The 20,624-nt window shown below is 44.4% G+C and overlaps 1 protein-coding gene across 2 annotated transcripts in view; it reads left to right on the top strand.

Moving 5' to 3' along the window:
• ASAP2 (ArfGAP with SH3 domain, ankyrin repeat and PH domain 2) overlaps positions 1–20,624 on the top strand; it is a 1,186,778-nt gene that overhangs the window by 569,525 nt on the left and 596,629 nt on the right. For both annotated transcript variants that reach the window (XM_086926365.1, XM_086926364.1), the window contains exons 14-15: positions 4,922–5,088; positions 5,447–5,580. In XM_086926365.1, coding sequence (XP_086782491.1) covers positions 4,922–5,088; positions 5,447–5,580 — 301 coding nt within the window. The remainder of the gene's footprint in view (positions 1–4,921; positions 5,089–5,446; positions 5,581–20,624) is intronic.

Genomic DNA, 20,624 nt, shown 5'->3' with positions numbered 1-20,624 from the left:
TCCTGGGAAAGACCAACACATCTGACATTCTTGCAGTGCATGGGTATCTCCTAAACAGGGACTGAACAAAGTGATAAGCTGCCTCTCTTAACTATGTGTGAAGTGCGAACATGGTGCCAGCCTTTGTTTCCCCTCCGCTAAATTTGATCCCGGAGTGAGGCTCCTGACTGCTCCCAGCTAAGAGACAGGAACAAAAGGTGACCTGATGACCCCTCAGATTCAGCCTTTGTTTTGGGCCCAGCAGGAGTCTAAAATCAGAAAGCCCGTCCCCGCCTGCACGTTGTTGCTTGTTGCAGATGGAAAGCAGACAACGTGCAGGCGCTGCTGAAAGTGTCCCAGTGTTTGGAAATTACACCGGGACGAATTCAGCACATCATTCAGTGGAGCCCACATTCTTGGTAGGGTGGACGGTGTTCACCCTGTGAAAACCGTGGGCGGACGCCATCCACCCACGTGTACATCCTGACTCCTGCCATGCTTCTAATTCCAATAAGGTTAATTTTTAGCTGCACTTTAAAGAAAACAGCTTTTTCAAACTACCCCAGACTATACATGTAATATAAAAATACATGATGGGTGCCATGTATGATAAGGTCCTGTATTGCCTTCTTGGAATTCTGATGACATTTACAAACAATTGTGATTACCCTCTCCTCCCTCAATAATGGTAATAAATTGCATATTGGTCTGTACGTTTATATATATGATGTGTGCCATTGTATATTTCATGTGTATTTGTTTTGACTAAAGTTATTTAACCAAAACTGTGCAGGGTGCCAGGGATTGCATTTATTGGAGCAAGGTAAAATCACATAGAAGAGATGTAGGGACTATTAGGAGAGTTGTTTTCTCGTGCAAACTAATTGTTACGTGAATCTGTGTGGCAGTAAGACATGTTTTTCATGTCTGTCTTACTGTACTGTGGTGATTAATTCAAATTTGACCTTTACACAGTAGTAATAAACGTTATCATGAGCGTTTATTAGTAGATTTTCTCTAAATAATATTTTCACTGCCATGGCATTATCATATGTAAATACACCTCATGAAAAATCTGGGTCAGATCACATGAACAACTACTTTCAGATTCACCAAAAAAGACACTAAAAAAGACCCATGATGGGTCTTCAGAAGACCCTAGAACCTCAGGAGAACTCGCTCATAAACAGAAAAAAGAGAAAGTCTCCTCAGAAAAAATGTGATCTGAGCCTACCACTCCTTCACCTAGTCTGCCATTACATTTGAAGAAAGCCACCTTCAGTGCCGTTGACAGACAAATCTGTCACAGTAACCACAAGTCTTATTTAAAATTGTCGCCACTTATGGCATTGTCGACGACTTCAACTTCAATGATAACAACGTTGACGTTTACATGGACATCACCATCGACAACGGCACAGTCCATGAAGAAATCATCTCTGACGATCAAGATTACATTTGGGCCGTTGACAACATAGTCGATGGTGAGGGGAAAATGCACTCTGACATCTTAAAGCCTCTTGCTGCTGCTAACCATGCTTTGATCCTGTTGAGCTCAGGCTCTCCCTCTCTGCAGTTGTACCTCCGACTGAACTATCAGAACAAACACTAAACTCCTCATTCCAGATCAGCCCTTCCGGCTTTTTAACCTGGAACTAGGGTAATAACTGCTGCACTCAAATTGCACACCACTTGTTTGGGGCTGTACCACTTACTTGTGACCACACACTGCCTACTAATGCATGCATCAGTTTACTCACACTCGTCAAGTGGTATCGTTTAAACTTATGAATCCTTTTTGTCATCTAAGTGGCACGTTTTCCTCCTGGGTTGCAAAAGAACACAACCATTCTTTTCATGGTATATATTGCTACAAACGATACTTAAAGGGTGGTGGCAGTTTGTGAAATACGACTTTTGAGTCTAAAATCATGAACAGGATTCTGCAGGAGGCACATGAATCCACTGGGTTATCATGCCCTAAATTTTGAAAGCCATTTGCGTTGACTTTACATTTTAATGGTGGCATCGATGTGTGGGAGCAGCGGTATGGAGCTGGCAGTGGTTTTAAGAGGGCGGGAATGTGGTGGCTGTCTTGACATTTTCAATACGTTCCTGTATTGGGCGTATGACTATCACCCTTACTGCCCTCCTAATGCCCACCACAAGCCAGTCCCCTAACTTTTGTTACATTTTCCGGCACTTTGAACTACAAGATTATAGTTGTCTTGCCACCAAAACTCTCAACTTTACCGGGAAAGTGAGCTAACCCAGCAGCATCCGCATCTAGCGGAGTCTGCCACCCTGAGATCAATAGAAAATAACGGCTGCAATGTGGACTTGCACTCAGAGCCTTTTGTTTCCCTCCATATAATCATATGCATGTGTGCCTGTCTAGTTTTGCAAAGTGTGCACACTCACAGCTGCGACCTAAAAATCAGTGCACCATCTGTGATATCCAGGTATCTATTGTATTGTTTTTTCGAAGCCTTCTCTTCGAGAACTTGAAATAATTATTGTATTGAACAGTCACATAACCTAGTTACATTTCAAGGATGATTAAAAATGCAGTAAAATGTAAATAGTTTGACACTGACTAATGCGGTTTGATCTCCATAAACCTTTATCGGTACATTATAGACCCCTACTCCAGTGGTTCTTAAACTGATGTTTGCAACAGATAAACAAGGACTTTACAACTGTTTAGAAGATTTAAATAATATTATCAAATCAATGAAGTATACTTACATAAAGAAAGCAAATTTGAAAAATTTAAAAAGCTCTGTAAATGTGAAGAAATTTAAAACTGGAGGCTAAAAGTTTAGTTGAATCCTTAGTTTGGCTCATGAAACAGCGCAAGTACTGTAAATCTTGTATGGACAATTGGTGGCAGCAATTTGTATGTTTATGAAATTAAAATATTTGATTTGTTTGATATAGTCTTGATTCGTTAATAGTGTATTGCTCTGTGTTTAAAATCATATAAATTGCCGAGGCCGTTCCCTGGCCTCTAGTAGTGATTGAGGTTGCACATAAGTCAAAAGATTAACAACTGCTGTTTTATGCCATAGGGCAGTCAACTAGCTGTCGCTGTGAAGCCTTCAAAATGAAAATAAGACGCAAGTTAATTCTATGAAGGGTGAATTTAGTGAACCTTAGCATTGTGAGGTTTCTTTTTTTTTAATCGAGATCTGGTTTATTGAGTTTTAGGTTACATGTACATGAAAGGCAACATACTCTTATGTCTATCCATGCATTGGATTACTTATCAATAGTGGAAACATACTATTGGTACATGAGGTTGGAGCATGGCAGGTGTACATAGGGTGCCTGTTGCACCAGAGTGAGTGTGAGTCCAGTATTCAGCTCACTCCATGAATGTTAAAGTTACAGTTCAGTGACAGCATGTTCCATTAGTCCAGCGCATAAAGTCCTTCAGATGAATCAATGTGGGCTGCTGAACAGATGTCTTCTAATTAAAAACAGTCAAAGCCAAAAACAAAAGCACAACACAAAAACCTTTGCTACTGCAAGTGTTCAAACCAAATCAAACCAATACAAAAAAACATATACAGTGACATTTTTTAAAAGGATATGTTCCTATTAAAAAAAAAAAAGTCACTGTATATGTTTTTTGTATTGGTTTGATTTGGTTTGAACACTTGCAGTAGCAAAAGTTTTTAAGAACAGAGGCCCTGAGGAAAGCCAAGGGAGGATATCCCCCACTGGTAGAAACATGTCGGCCCTAAAGCAGTCATTTGTTTATACTGCTGTTTTTGCGCTGTTCTGGTTTTTAAATTGAAAGAGGTTCTTCACTTATTAAAGTTTACTGTGAGTCCTCTATTCCTTTTTAATGTCACTTTCTCTTCACACCTTCACCCTTTGCACTGCACCTTTTTCCAATTGGTGATCCCACACATGGTCGGCTAGTGACTGCGGGAGTGACCCCAGTCCTGACAGGCTGTCTTGGTTGTAGTCTCAATTGATCTAGGGACACACCAGACTAGTCCTGTGGATGACCACATGAGAAAACTGTATCACCAACAAGATTTTGATGGGAATCCATCTCTGGATATTGGATTTCATCTAAAGTTGCTGGTGGTTCCATGCGTTGGTTCAATATACTCTATATCACTAGACTATTAAATTACCGTACAGATACTCTGCTGTTTAACACTAGTCATGGTTATAGACACACCTTTGTCTCGATGATAGACCCCCAGGTTTCTTGTATTTTGATTTTGTAGTAGGGGAAATTACCTGGGCTGGTCTTTAAACTCCCTTAGACCCTCCAACCCCCGTTTTTGTCTTTGTTATATGCATGTTTATCAGTTTTTGAAGTTTAGAATTCAACAAACCTCTAATTGCAACCCAGTTAGAGCATAACACGACAAATAAGTAATAACAGGAATCACACATTCGAATTGTTAAGAACAGCACCACGATGGGTATGACTATGAGGAGGAGAAAACCAAAGGGGTGAGAATGAAAGAAAGATAAACCCTAATAAGCAGGTCAGGTTACCATTCATTAAAATATTTGCACTAAGAATTGCAAAATTAGGAACACCATTCTCATGAGGGCGATCTACAAGTGATGTACTTCTCTCAAAATTTCTTAATTCACAAGAATTTCATACAAATGTTTAGCTTCAGTATAGTATTTGGTCAACTGTACACAGTTATAAAAAGCAGTTGTCTGAATGGATCTTGACACCAGTAGAGTTATCATAATTATATTTTAGAGGTTGTTGTTTCAAAAATATAATTTATCTCACTGGTTGGTTTCTGAAAGCTTGCAACAGTTTTTGCCGGTTTGGCGTATATAACCCAAATTAAGAGTAAAGTCAAAGGCGTAAATGGAGGCTTTTTAGAGAATACTTACAATACAGGACATAGTATATACTCTTGACTTTATCGAAAATGTTCTACTTGTGTTTTAGATGGATGTCTGTGCTACAAAACAGCAAAGAAGAAGCACTAAATAATGCATTCAAAGGCGATCAGAGCACCGGAGAAAATAATATTGTTCAGGAACTGACAAAAGAAATTATATCCGAAGTCCAGAAGATGACTGGGAATGATATATGCTGTGATTGTGGAGCATCAGGTAACACTGATAAATTATTAATGGAAAATAACCGGATCATGGATCAATGAATTCTTGTGGGTTTCATCAAGCATTAAACATTTATTCTACCTGGACTGTACCCACTGTCATCTGATTTTACCACTGTCCCTATACATATACAAATCAGTCTGTATTCATAAGGAGAACAAACAGTAAGGAAAAGATGATTTCTTTGGTCTTAAGAATAATTTGTGTTACACTTTTTGATAACCACATGGAAGTACTGCAAGTGTTCATTCTCAAACCTCTTGGACCTTTGTTGCGGCATACGTTAAACAATTAATACCAAAGTAAAGTAATTATTGAATTAAATGCATTGCCATCTGGTTTCTCCTAGAACCTACGTGGCTGTCTACAAATCTGGGAATTTTGACTTGTATTGAGTGCTCAGGAATACACAGAGAACTTGGAGTACACTATTCAAGGATACAGTCTCTTACGTTAGATGTGCTGGGAACATCTGAACTCTTGGTAAGAATTAATTGCGTTACATTTATAGTAATTATAAAGAAATATATTATTTTGTATCTTCTTGTTTTGAAATAATTGTTTTAGGCTTTTAACTGTAAGCTAGAACCATTCTTTGAACAAGAAGAATGTGTGCTTTACATTCAAGTCTTTTGTGATTTGCAAAATTCCTTACGGTTAGCCCAGGAGTCCAGTAGGATATCATTTCAAAGTCTTAAATCCCGTTGATTTTCTGCACTGCTGTTATTTCCAGGAATACTGTCGCCAGGCAATTGCAAGATCACTCAATTTGTCTCTGACCACTATCTTCCTTCTTTGCAACTCTTAAACTGATTTCAAGATAGAAGGAGCACTTGTAACTAAGGGAGTCAGAAAGTCCTGATTCCACCATCAAGAACGGGTGCATGGGACTGGTTTGAGTGTAGATAGGTTCTAATATTGAGGTACTGAACATTCCAGGTAGCCCAGAAGAACCAGAAAGGTCTGATCATTTCAGTTGAAGATAATTTTGCCTCCTGGTGCCTTGAGTTAATCTAAGTAGAGGGACACAAATGATACCGTCCAAAAGAGTTGGCAGTCCCACCTGCCGTATCACGATATGACCAGCATGCAGGCGGTCTTAAATTGCCTTTTTCCACTTTTTCTGTGTATGGATGTTTGGGGGAGTATCACATGTGCCTGGTTTCGCAAGCCGAGAGCTGAATGACGGATACATTGCGCTGTCAGCGAGAAGTAAACGGGTCGCTGCAACGCTAGTCTGACTAACGCGAAAGAAGGCACACGCATGAAGAGTCTGCGTCATTGAATTACGAACTAGGATCCCCACTGGAACCAGAGTACTCTGCCTTTTGAACCGGTGGAATCTGGGGGTGTGCCCCATTGCGTCACACACGGGCCCCCCAGAGGCGACATCAGCCCCCTTCAACCACAATCCCCCCAGTTCTGATGAAGACCCGCTCTGACCCACGAATCAGGCGTCATTAGGGTCGAAACGTCGACAGACAAAGAAGCCCGTGGACCAACACGGAGTATTCCAGAGCAATTGCCAACTGTAGTGGCACAAAGGAATATCTCCAATCGAATACTGCTTTGGCCAACTTTTTTAAACCCCAACTGTTCCTTCACTTGTTCACTGTTTCTATTTTCTTCACTGCATGATAAATCACTGCACTAATATATCACTATCACTTTATCCTGATGCGCCGTTTTTGTAGAATTTACAAATGTATATATTGAATGCAGGGTAACTATGAATGACATTGAATTAAAAAAATAATCTACTCATACCCTATTGGTTGTTTTGGATTTGCATTTTTATGTTTGGTAAATTGAAAGCAAATCAATACTGCAGTTTAAGAAACTTATGAAATAATAGATGAAAACTTGAAGAAATCGTTTGCCCAACAGAACCATTGTCTGTATTGCATATACTGTCCAGGTTCTGAGGGATACTGGGTTACCCCATAGTAACTTACTACCCCCTGGCCACTCAGCAGTGACCCCTGGAGACCGAGGCCCTGCTTGGGGCCCCTAAAGTCCCTTTCTGGATACCTTTTCATGACGGTGGGACCGCCTTGAAAAGGCAGTCGAAAGGGACATCCTAATCATTATGGCGGTGATTGCGCAGGCACCGCATCCATTGTATGGATTAGTGTCTGACTGACACAGTCTTTCCCCCTGTCCTGTGCTCTCCATGCCACTGGAGTCCAGCTATCCTGGCTGATGAGGGCTGAAAGCCCGAAATCGGTCCTAAGATGCTTGTTTCCAGCCCGCACGCCCTCCCCTCCGCTGACTACATCCACCTGGAGAACAACAACGACAGAAACACCACCACCCTGCTCGACAACCTCGCCAACCTCGGTCTCAAGCAGCTGGTGTCCACCCCCACCCACCTCGCCGGACACACACTCGACGCCGTCTTCTCATCCAGCAAAGACATCGCCTTCAGCCACGCCACCGGACTCCACTGGACGGACCACAGCTGCGTCCACTTCACCTTCAACAGAACGACGATCCACCACCAGCAACAGGTTGCTCGAAGAAGCTGGAACAAGATCACAGCTGACCAGCTCGCCGCTTCCCTGAGCCAGCACCCTCCCGTCAGCTCAGCGAACCCCAGCCAAGCCGCCGACAACCTCACGAAGTGGATCAGCAACTGCGCGGACGAGCTCGCTCCACTGAGGACCCCGCCCAGCAGACCCGGCAGCAAGAAGGCCCCATGGTTCACAGACGAACTCAAGAGCTCCAAGAAGAACTGCCGAGCTCTCGAGAAAGCCTGGAGAAGGGAACCAACACCGGACAGCATGACCGCCCTCAAGCTTGCCACCCGGAAGCACCACCAACTGATCCGCGCCACCAAGAAAACTGCATTCAAGGACCGGCTGGACAACAACGCACACAACTGCAAGGAACTCTTCAACATCGTGAAAGAGCTCTCCAATCCCAACGCCGGAAACCACGACATCACCCCATCGCAAGACCTCTGCAACTCCCTCGCCTCCTACTTCCACAACAAGATCGCGGACATACACAACAGCTTCAGCACTCAACCGACGCACGCCACGACCGAACCACCGCCCCCCACCACCACCCTCCGCGCCTGGACTCCGATCAGCACGGAAGACACCGTCCGCATGATGAACTCCATCCACTCCGGATCCCCAACCGACCCCTGCCCTCACCACGTCTTCAACAAGGCCGACGCTGTCATCGCACCCCACCTGCGGGACATCATCAACACCTCCTTCGACACCGCCACCTTCCCGGAGAGCTGGAAGCACACCGAACTCAGCGCCCTACTCAAGAAACCTACAGCAGACCCCACCGATCTCAAGAATTACCGCCCCATCTCGCTCCTCCCGTTTCCAGCCAAAGTCATCGAGAAGACCGTCAACAAACAGCTGGCCGCCTTCCTCGAGACGAATGGATCCCTCGACCGCTCACAGTCTGGCTTCCGAGCCAACCACAGCACCGAGACCGCCCTCATCGCTGCCACCGATGACATCCGAGCCCTGATGGACAACGGAGAAACAGCGGCCCTCATCCTCCTAGACCTCTCCGCGGCATTCGACACTGTCTGCCACCGCACCCTAGTGCAGCGCCTCAGCAACGTCGGAATCCAGGAGAAGGCACTGGAATGGATCATCTCCTTCCTCGACGGAAGAACACAGAGAGTCCGTCTACCACCGTACAAGTCAGAGGCCACCGAAGTCATCTGCGGCATCCCTCAAGGATCCTCGCTGAGCCCCACCCTCTTCAACGTCTACATGAGCCCCCTCGCGGCCATCGCACGCCAACACAACCTCAACATCATCTCCTACGCTGACGACACCCAGCTGATCCTCTCCCTGACCAACGACCCCGCCGCCGCCAGAGCCAACCTTCACGAAGGGATGAAAAACGTAGCCGAGTGGATGACGACCAGCCGCTTGAAACTGAACTCAGACAAGACGGAAGTCCTCATCCTGGGCTCCTCGCCCTCCGCCTGGGACGACTCCTGGTGGCCCTCCGCCCTGGGCACCGCACCCAAACCGACAGACCACGCACGCAACCTGGGCTTCATCCTGGACTCCTCCCTCTCCATGACCAGACAAGTCAACGCCGTCTCCTCGTCGTGCTTCAACATCCTGCGCATGCTATGGAAGATCTTCCGGTGGATCCCCACCGAGACCAGGAAGACGGTCACCCAGGCCCTCGTCACCAGCCGACTGGACTACGGCAACGCCCTCTACGCCGGAACCACCGCCAAGCTCCAGAAGAGACTCCAGCGGATTCAGAACACCTCAGCCAGACTCATCCTCGACATCCCACGACACAGCCACATCTCCGGACATCTAAGAGAAACCTGCATTGGCTCCCCGTCAACAAAAGAATCACCTTCCGTCTCCACACCCACGCACACAAAGCCCTACACGATCAAGGCCCGAGCTACCTCAACAACCGCATCAACTTCTACGCTCCCAAACGCCATCTTCGATCAGCCAGTCACGCCCTCGCCGCCGTCCCCTGCATCCGAAGAACGACAACAGGAGGAAGGTCCTTCTCCTACCTGGCCGCCAAGACCTGGAACTCCCTCCCGACCGGCCTGACCCAAGACCACCGCTCAAGACCTGGCTGTTCGAGCAGTAGCAGCACCCCCCCCCCCCAAGCGCCTTGACATTGTGTCATGGAGATGAGCCTTGCATTTACACTGTGTTAAGTTATCATGAGCTTATTAATAGTTTAAACGCCATTTTTCCTTTCTGCTGCCTTTGCACACGGCACACGTTATTATAAATGTTTAGAGTCTAGCGGACTGTTTTGCTTCACACGAGAATAATATGTTTTTCAATACTAGCAGCCTTGCTTGGTAAGTTTTGTCTGAACAGTGAGTGCCAAGACCTTCAAGGTTATTTCAAGACAGTGGTTGTTGTCCGGTCTGATCAGCGCATGTTCTAGACATAACATATATGCTGCTGTGGCCACCTCTGATTTTGTCGCGTTTAATAATGCACTGCGCAGGCATGCTCACACACTTGGAGAACATTCGCATGCAGAGAGCTGGTGTAGAAAATGATGTGATCCATTTCTACTAGGACCAGAGGTATGGGGCCGCCCTTGTAAACCCAAGAGACCTCCTGTAGATATAACATAACCTACTAGCAAGGGAGGGTGATTTCTAGGTGTAATCTAGCTCTTTTTCATCTAGCATTTTAACATGCTTTCTACCTTTGTATTTTATGGAATAGTAACTATGCTGATAATCTAATTGCTTATAATATGTCTGCTTGTATTAGCTTAGACACTGCACCTGAGAACACAGCATTAGAAATAAATATTTCAAACTTGGACGTGTCTTCATTTACTCCCTGTTTTGGACTAGTATGAGAGTATAACGAAAGAGTGTTCATGTGTTCCACATTGCCCTGAGGTATTCTAAGTTCCATGTTCTGGGTTGTCTAAGCATTGGGGTTATGGAAGAACCAATGAGACACTGATTGGTAGTCTGGTATGGGATTTTGGCTACTAAGGTGAGTTTTGGCACACCCTAATTCACTGAAGTTCCAAGTCTCTATGCACAGTTCTGTGTATGAGCAGAATCCCTGCTACATGGCGCCCATACAATGGTAGTCTTATTACATGACACTTGAGTAGTACTTCTATCAGTCCCTAACCCCTTCACTATTGTTCCCGGATAATAGTAGCGTCGGACAAACCTACCTATAATTACATAGGTCTTTTCAAGCTTTAATCTTTTTAAACGGTTTCCTTTTGAATTACTACCCAGTTGTGCTACTACGTTTTACATTGTACCTTTTTCTTCTCTGTGTCACTATGGCTGAAATTGTTATACCGTAACATAGTTGCATTGCGGTTCGCAATCATTCGCAAATATATAATGTTGGTTTGGAGGGCATGGCAGTGATTTTGGTCATAAAAGCTGAGGTTGCTTACCCGTTTGAGATATTCTACTCTTGGGTGACGTTTCTTGCAGTGGATGCGCCTACGCAGGTTTTTCACACTTACACTCACACAGCCTTGCCCAGGGAATACGTCCCTTATAGGACACAGGAGATTCTGATTTCTGCATGGCAGCACCCTGTTTGGTTTGATGGCGCACTTCCCCAGAGTGTAACGGCGATTAGATTGGGTCCTTTGTCCATTCCAGGCGCTTCTTGGCCGGTTTTGGCTGGATTCACCCCGCATCCTCGTGTGGGGCAAGTCCCGTTGCTGAGTTACAGACCCTATATGACTCTTCTATTAGTGTCATTCGGGCCCTAGTTCTATATATTACCCGCAATTTCCAGGGCGGAGCCCCTGGTGTTGCAGTCCTTCCAGCTGGACCGAGTAGAATGAAGCTTAGTCCTGTGATGGTCAATGCGGTAATGGGCAAGCGTCCCCAAGATAAGGATGATATGCATTTTTGGCTGCCGAGAAGTTTGACCAGCTGGAAGCAGTGTTTCCTAATTCGACTCCCGTAGAAAAACACCGGATTCTTACAATTAGTTTACCCAAGGACTTGGTACCAGAAGTCGGTGACTGTGAGTCATGGGGTAAAATTTTTACGGCAGTGTACACGAGGTGCTTCGGCACTCCGTCAATGGCTGTCTTTCCAACGGTCATTAAACGTGTTCAGGACGAACACGGACCTGATGCTGCTGTTGAATTGGGAATGAGACTCATGGGCTCATTTGATGTAGTTTCCGATCTGGTCTTTTCTAATATAAAGGGAGATGCGGTAAACTTTCAAGTGGCGAATGCCTTACGCGATGTCCCCGAGGCAGACAAACCCCAACAGTTATAGAGAATTATTACGGCTGCGTATAAAACCATTGGCCGCAATAGTTTAGGTGTCAAGCCCTTTACTGCTAAAGATGAAAAAACAAACTCAGGGTGCGAAGTCTGAACCAGACGTTCAACCCACAGCTCCAAAGAATAATTGGAACAGAAATAAAAGACAGGGGAAACAGCAACAGAAACAGGAGTCCCGTCCCCCATGACCAGTGCCTTCGTCTACTGAGCACGTTTATGATTTGCGCGATCGCGCTACGATTAAGTCGCCTGATCGATTTCAGGTTCCTGATCAGCGCTCTCCTCGTTCTTTACAGGACACATCAACCTCATCGTCCGGTGGTGGAGGCAGCGGCAGAGGTCGGTGTGGCCAGCAGAGTCGCGACCAGCCCCGCCGAAAGACGGCAAAGGCAAGCAGGACGATTCTACACAGAAGAGACCCCAGTTTCAGAAAAAGAAAGTTGCAGCTTTAACAGCGAGATATGCCACAGATAGTGAGAACGCAGCTTCGGAATCAGACATCGGCGCTGACTTTGTTGGACAGCGCGGCTGAGATTACCATAGTGCGAGAGACCCTGCATACATGAAGGTGACAGCGACTGACCAATATGTTGTTGAGACAGCTGATACTAGAGTAGCTCCCCCTGATAGGTTTTATGAAATTGTCCTTTTAATTGAAGGTGGCATACAACGTACCATAAAAGGGGTATTTTGGGAAAATCTTACAACTACCTATGACATTTTGTTAGCGAAGGCTAACTGGCCCCCACCTTTTGTTCTTGCGGCTCCTAGAGAGGCGGAGGTAATCCTCCCTAGTTTTGCGCACACAATGTCCAAGGAGCATGTGCTGAATTTTGCAGAAGAGTGGGCTAAGGCCCCTGCGCCGCCTCTGTACCGTACGCACTGTGGTTGGGATAAATTTTCCCCACACCACGAGATTCCCTTAAGGTCTATGCCACAGCCTCAACCTCAATATCCCATCTGGCGTGAAGCTAAGCCTTCCGTTGCGGAAATCCTTGAACAATTAGAATATTAAGGAGTAATTGAAACTTGCGGGTGGCCGATGAATAACCCACTTTGTACTGTGACCAAGCCTGACGGTTTGTACCGTTTGGTATTGGATTACCGGCATTTGAACTCGCATTGCCGTACCTGTGCAGTACAGAATACCCACGGCTCTGCTCTAGTGGATGGTCTTGTGCGAAAACAGTTTAAAACCACACTTGACATAGCCAATGTTTTTTTTGCCCACAATTTGGATGGTCCAAGTTCACAATGGACCAGTTTTACTTGTGGCGGCAAACAACACCAATTTAAACGCCTGGCTATGGGCTATAAGAATAGCCCAGGTGTGTTTGCTGCCCATATCGTCTCTCTCTTAGAGAGAGTTGACCCAGATGCGTGTTCGTATGTGGATGACATCTATCTCACAGACGACGAAATTTGGGCGCATCGGAGTCGCGTTGACCGCATAATTTGTAACTTTGTGGACTTCGGTTACGAATTCGACTTTGCAAAGTCTCACATTGCAGAGTATACAGTGTTGTTCCTGGGCTATGAGCTCAATAATCAAGGTCGAGGATTGGCTCCTTACTTCTTGGAGAAATGCGCACAAGTCCAAAGTAGTGCACACGCAGACTTTAGGGGACTGTACTGCACAATTGGTAGAGCTCCGTGCTCTGATGCTTGAATTGGAGTACGCTGATCCTAGTGTGACGACTCTTATTGTGAGTGATTCTTACTACTGTGTCCAGTCTTACAATGAGAACCTGTTCTTTTGGATTCAGAATGATTTTCCTGACTCCAAAGGTAGCACAATAAAACAAACAAACAAACAAACGATAAGGCCGCAAAATCAGCAGTATCGACATATTTGGTTGCGGCAGTTACACGTTCCAAAAGTAAGATTGATGATGATATCTTGGTGGCTGTAGCCGCGACTGAGAAGGGAAGTAAATATCCTAAGGGAAGTAAATATCCTAAGGGGTTCCCTTCGAAGTATTCATACCACTTAAGTCCTGATAAAGTTCCTTATGTGAAAATACCGGACGTTGGTGAAAGGTTAATTCCCAACGCGGACCGCAGGTCCACACTGATTACGGCTGCCCATGAAGGTGTTGCGTCTGCGCATGCAGGAGTTTCGGCTACTGTATCTCAGTTACAACAACGTTTCTGGTGGCGGGGACTTACAAACAGACGCGTGATTAAGTCCTTCAATGTGACATTTGCCAGCAGATTAAACCTTCAACTGCTGCGTGTCCACCCCAGACACAGTTGTACATTTCTAATAAACCACTTGGTTGTGTTTATTTAGATCACGGCAGTCCATTTTCTTCTGATACTGCGTATAAATACATCTTAGTTGCGTTGATTCATGCACACGCTTTGTGTGGGTGTGGCCACACCGCAGCGCTGATTCCCGAATTGTCATAGGGATTTTTGCCTGTGGCACCTTCCATTCGGATCAGGGTCCTGCTTTCGCCTCTAAGGCGTATAAGGATGCCATGACTTCGTTGGGGGTCCAAGTCAAGTTTTCGTCTCCATACTGACCTGAGGGTAATAGTGTTGTGGAACAAATGAACCGAGCCACCTCTGATTTTGGCGCCTTTAATAATGCACTGCGCAGGCATGCTCACACACTTGGAGGACATTCGCATGCTGAGAGCTGGTGTAGAAAATTATGTGATCCATTTCTGCTAGGACCAGAGGTATGGGGCCGCCCTTGTAAACCCAAGAGACCTTCTGTAGATATAACATAACCTAATAGCAAGGGAATGTGATTTCTAGTTGTAATCTAGCCCTTTTTCATTTAGCATTTTAACATGCTTTCTCCCTTTGTATTTTATGGAATAGTAACTATGCTGATAATCTTGTTGCTTATAATATGTCTGCTTGTATTAGCTAAGATACTGCGCCTGAGAACACGGCATTAGAAATAAATATTTCAAACTTGCACGTGTCTTCATTTACTCCCCGTTTTGGACTGGTATGAGAGTATAACGAAAGAGTGTTCATGTGTTCCACATGAACTGAGGTATTCTAAGTTCCATGTTCTGGGTTGTCTAAGCATCGGGGGTATGGAAGAACCAATGAGACACTGATTGCTAGTCTGGTAGGGGATTTTGGCTACTAAGGTGAGTTTTGGCACACCCTAAGTTCCAAGTCTCTATGCACCGTTCTGTGTATGAGCAGAATTCTTGCTACAATTGTTCTGCATTCTATCCATCAGTCGTTCTTTTTGCATCATCCTGAGCCTACCAAATGCACTTACCTTTCCACTTAAGTCCCATTGGGGCAGACAGATTGGACTGGCATTGGGGGTGGCCCTGCAGAATATCTTAGCACGTCCGAGCACGGTGCACATTTCAACATATCAAGGATGGCAGCACCAACATTGGTATATACTAGGGATGGAACACGTAACACTCACCTTATGGAATTGTGGTGCCTCCTTCCCCAAATTATGGTGCTCCTTTTTGAAATAATTAACATCAGAGTTCCACAAACTCACTTGTCCCAAATATCTACGACTTCATAGTCTGTCTGAGGCCCTTCCCACTACCACCTGAGAGTGTCCTTGTTATAGTCTGGATATGCATGAGACAATACTGTTTTTGATTTTATATGCTGCCGGGTCCTGGGGTTGGTGGGGGGGTTGTTCTGGGGAAAGGATGTATTCTAATGCTGTATGGCCCGATAGTCCACTGGCGTTGAATTGCTAAGGTTCTATGTTTCAAAACCAATAAAGAAATTTAAAGCATAATATTATTGATATTTATTGTTTGAATAACCCTTTTACCAGAGATGGGGCACCCCATAGCATTTTGCCATCATCAGGTGGCATACCTCATCCAATAAACAATAGCGTATATAAATTGACAATTTAAATCTATGGTTCTTCCATAAAGCCCAAAGTCTTGGTTAAATAGTGATTCTGGGTCTGCTGGCTTTGAGTGCCCCCTCTCACTTTATTGAACATTACATATAAGTATATATATAAGCTGGGATTCCTCAAAGGATCAGACTTGAAATTGGGTCATTCTGCTCAAGTGTGGCAAAGGAAGAGTACTGCGGAAAGGAATGAAAAACATAACCTAGTAGTTTGGGAAAGTGGTGAGTCGAGTACCTAAGCATATGTATACCCTCCTTTGTGAATGTTTTTAGGGCCTCTGTTGGCTAATCCTCTACTGTGGTTTCCCTTTCAGCGTATTTCCTCTTGCAGTTGCTCTCTTTGCCCAACCTACTGTACCACATTGTCCTTCATTGATAAGCCGACTCTAATAAAGTGATGGACATTGATGGGCAGTACATAGAACTTTTCTTCTACCTTGTGCAGCCAGAAGGCTTTCCTAGGGGAATCCCTCAGTGCTATCCTAGGAGAATCCCTCAGTGCTACTGGCCCTCCACCGATGACTACAGCTCTTCCCTTGTAAATGGAAGTGTTGCACCTATTCAACTTTGATGATGCACAATGCTCTTTAATCCTTCATGCAAACACATTTTTCATCCTCCTCTCCCTTACTGTTGCACCAGAGGTGCCACCCCCTCTGAGTTTAGTGCGGACTAGTGGGTGATCTTCGTTCCTGACTGATCCACCACTTCATCCAGGCAGCCATAGTCACAATTAGCTATGTGATTCTCGTGCTTGGCTTACTCAAGTTATCAATGGGAGTGAGGAGACCATGTGAATTATCCATTCTGATGGGTACATCATCTTGCAGATTCCTCACTTTCAGAATTCTCTCTACAGGCATCATGCTGGTCTGCAAATTCTTTCACCACTTAACCTTCCTAATTAGCTCTCCCATGCCCCATGGCATCTTGATTCACAATTCTGCCTGCTAGACATGACCTCACCAGCATAATATAAGTGCCATCCTGTGCTTGATTTTCTGTGCCTTATCAAAGCAGTCCAGCGCCCTCTCAGTGCTTCAATAAACTTTCTCTTAGCTTCAACAGTCATGTGGTCAGATGTTTCCTCTGAAGGTTTCTGGAGTCAAACAATGTTATAAGTGCCATAAATGGTGGCCTTTATTAAATCTTAATGACACTTGTTACTAGAGTTCTTTGATGCACCCAAAGGCCCTCTGGGTGTGGAAGGTTAAGTAATTTTCGGCCAATTCATGGAGGGACACACTAAAGTGTACTCTTTGTTGAGTCCCCTTTCCCTTTTGAGATGCTTAAGTCTAACATTCTGATGGAAATCTAGTTCTTCTCGAGGGTATGTTCATAAAAGGTTACTTTATTTATGCTTATGACTAATAATCTCCTTTATTAGCTTTAAGCACAAATAAAGTATGTTTTTTGTTTTTTTAAACACTATTTTCTTCAAGGAAAAATAGCATATTTTAAAACAGTCCATTAAAGACTGTATTAAGCAGTTGTTGACCATTTGCTTTAAAAGAAGAAAAAGTCTAAAATGCCCTTCATCCCCCCAGACAGGAACAAGTGGACGGAGTGAAGCAGTACTCCCATGCATCTAGAACTGCTCAAATCTGAGCTGCATTTTTCTTTGATTATAGCATATCTAGCATCCATAAACGTTTACACAAGAAACCCGTCACAAACTTCTTCTTTCAAGATTCTTGCTGTAAAAGGCTTTTTAGAAAATCATACAAAGACTTATCCTCCCTTAAAGATACAATCTCCTCCTTGGGAGCTGAATATAGTTATGTCAAAAAGAATGTGTTCCTCTTTTTAACCCATTCATAAGACTTGTCATCTGCACCTTTCCTGAAACACTGCTTTTCTAGTCGCTATTACTTTCACTGTAAGAATTAGTGAGATCCAAGCTTCTGCTGTAAAGAACAATATGCAATGTTCCATAACAACAAATTAGCAAAGATAACTCAGCCATCCTAATCAGACAATTTTCCTTCCAACGTTCTACCAAAATCTTCCTTCTCCAGTTGAGAAGAACTTGTATTTGCTAGATGTAAAAATGGTTCTTACATTCTAGTTAAATATAACCATAGGCATTAGGCTGCCTGACCATCTGTTTGTAAACTGTGGCCTGGTAAGAGCACTGTTTCATGTCCGAACAGTCTGTCTCCGAGTAGATTTCCAGGATTTTTCTGTGTTACAACAAAGCTAACAAATCTTTGTAAGAAAGACCTAAAGCTCCACTAAAGGCATATCTGCTACTGTGGAATTGCCTTATTCCGAACATCTGTAAAGCCCCTCCATCGAGGTCTGTATACACTTTCACAAGACAATACTATCTTTATACAGATTTCAGAGGTGACGTTCAAAGGGTCAATCCCCTCTGCAAAATCTTTTTGGCTAGTTCTGAAGTATGGTTACTTGCCCTTTCCATGCCTTTTTGTGAATGACTTTCCTATTATATTCAGTGACGCTTTACCTAACAAACTCTTTAGTGATAGGAGCAAGGACAAATAAAGCCCCCTAGATAAGATCGATAGTTTTTTTTTAACTTATCGATAGATAAGTCTTTGTTTTAGTGAAGATCCATTCAAGGAGAAGGAATAGGTACTTACCTTTAATGTTAGAATTCCTCCAGGGACTATAGTCCTAAGCAACCCTCCCGTCCCCTGAGAAGGGCAAAGAGTCCTATTTTTAGACCTTTACCATGATACTTTGTTTCTGTAAAAGTAAGGGCTGAACTGCCACCTGCCACACATGATGGTATACTGATGGTATGGATACTGGTGGTGGAAGGAGCAGCACCAGTTTTCCAGCCTTTCAGACTTTAACCTAACAGACTATATTGTTCCTATTTTCTTACTCTCATCTTTTCGAAAATAGTTTGTAAAAGTGTATTTACGTCACTGTGTTTTCTCTGAAATGTTTTGTTCTGAACAGGATCATTTTATAAGTGGCTGAAAAGTGACCAACATAGCCTTTTATAGGCTGTTTCAAATATCTTCTTTTACCCATAAAAACGGGCTTTCTTAAAATAATAAATGTGTACTGTATTTGTTAAATGCACTCTGGTGTCCCATAATGGGCGGGACAGTTCAGTCCACATCACTATAATGAAGATTCCGTGGAGGAGAACTAGGATAACAGATAGGTAACTATTCCTTTTTCAGTTGAAGAGCCCTTACTTGATGATGTTACATTGGATCCTGTCTTACCTGCCTGGGAGAAGCATCTCTTGATCCTCATCAGTACACAGACAAATTTCCACATGCTATCGATCTTATCTAGGGGGCTTTATTTGTCCTTGCTCCTATCACTAAAGAGTTTGTTAGGTAAAGCGTTACTGCTCTTCAGGCCAGGTACAGGGTACTTTTTCTCTCAGCCCCATCGGACAGAGAATGCAAGAGCGTGGAAGCATGAGGAAAGAAAATCTTCAGAGCTGGCTGCATGGCCCTGAAGTTTTTAAATGCTTATTGCCTTTTAGTCCTCTTTGTACATGCCCTGTGGGACATGGCTCAAGTGATAGTGCTTTATGTTACAAAACACATGCAAATGCATTTTTGAAAAATCCCGAATGATGGGAAGAATGCTTCTAGGCACATCATCAAGTCTGGCCTAGATAGAGGGGATTCTCTGGCAAGAGTAACGGTTACTCTGATCTCGATCAGACGCTGTGCCTGGTACAGGACCTCCAGCTCTTTAAAGCATTTGTAATCGAATTTGATGGACCTACCCTTTGACGGAACTCATCCATTTAATGGATGCTGCTCTGGGAAAATTTAAAGCCAACAAGGCAACTGCATTTCTCTGGTGCTTCAGCAACCTCAGCCCCCGAGAGACTACAGTCAATTGTGTTGCTTTTGATATTTTGCCAGGAGCTTCGCCTTTCGACAACACTGTCAGCCACAGACGCAGCAGCCCCAAAATACGCTGGTCCTCGACTATAAGGATAAGGGCCGTGATAAAGGCAGAAGATCCCTCGAGCAAGTCTCTCCTTCTCCTCCTCTTGAAAGCAGTCTTAGGCCTGTACACCAACCTTATTTGAAGCTTGTGGGAGGGCGAGTGTCCTCCTGTCTGCCGGCCTCGAGGTCCATTACTTCAGACCAGTCGGCCCTTTGAAAAGTGGAAAGACGTTACTCTCCCCAACTTCCTCCCCTACTCTACTAGACCATCTTGCCATTTTTCAGCTAGTGACCGCACTCCTGCAGAAGGGAGCAGCAGAGTTAGAGCCGGAACTGGAAAAATGACAAGGATGCTACTTCGGTTATTTCATTGTGACCATGAAGGGCGGATCTGGAGAACAGAGGCCTCTGGTCTTCAGAAGAAAAGATTCTACACATCAACCTTTTGGAATTGTGGATGATTCAGCTGGTGCTCAAAGGTTTACTCCCCTCCAGCCAAGGTAGGTGCATTCAGATATTGGCAAATAAGATGAAGGTGATGTGGTACAGCAAGCAAGGGGGAGTAGGGTCTCACTTCCTTTGTCTGGAGTTGTTGAAACAGTGGTCTGGTTAACCGCCAATAACCTAGCGGGGTCTCTGAAAATCAGGACTTATTTGTTTTCTCCCATACTGTTGATTCCCTGGGTTCTGATTAAGGTATGCTAATACCAGTCCCAAATTACTCTCATCACTCCAGATAGGCCAAGGAAGGTGAGGTATGCAGCCCTTCTGTGCTTTTTCTTATGTCCCTTCTCAGGCTGCCATTTAAACCAGACCTCCTCTCCCAATCAGAAGGGATGGTACAGCACCCCATTTTCTGAGGACTCCAACTAAGAGCCTGGACATTGAGCAGAGACATCCAAGTTCTTTTCAGCTGCCATAGAAGTTGGCTGATGTTATTCTTTTGGCACATCGCTCCTCTACAAAAATGGCTTACCTTGACAGATGAAGTAA

Source organism: Lissotriton vulgaris, chromosome 6 (genome assembly GCF_964263255.1).
Source record: "Lissotriton vulgaris chromosome 6, aLisVul1.2, whole genome shotgun sequence".
NCBI lineage: Eukaryota > Metazoa > Chordata > Amphibia > Caudata > Salamandridae > Lissotriton > Lissotriton vulgaris.
Note: the sequence above shows the minus strand (reverse complement) of the source record. Positions and strands in the feature narration are given on the sequence as shown.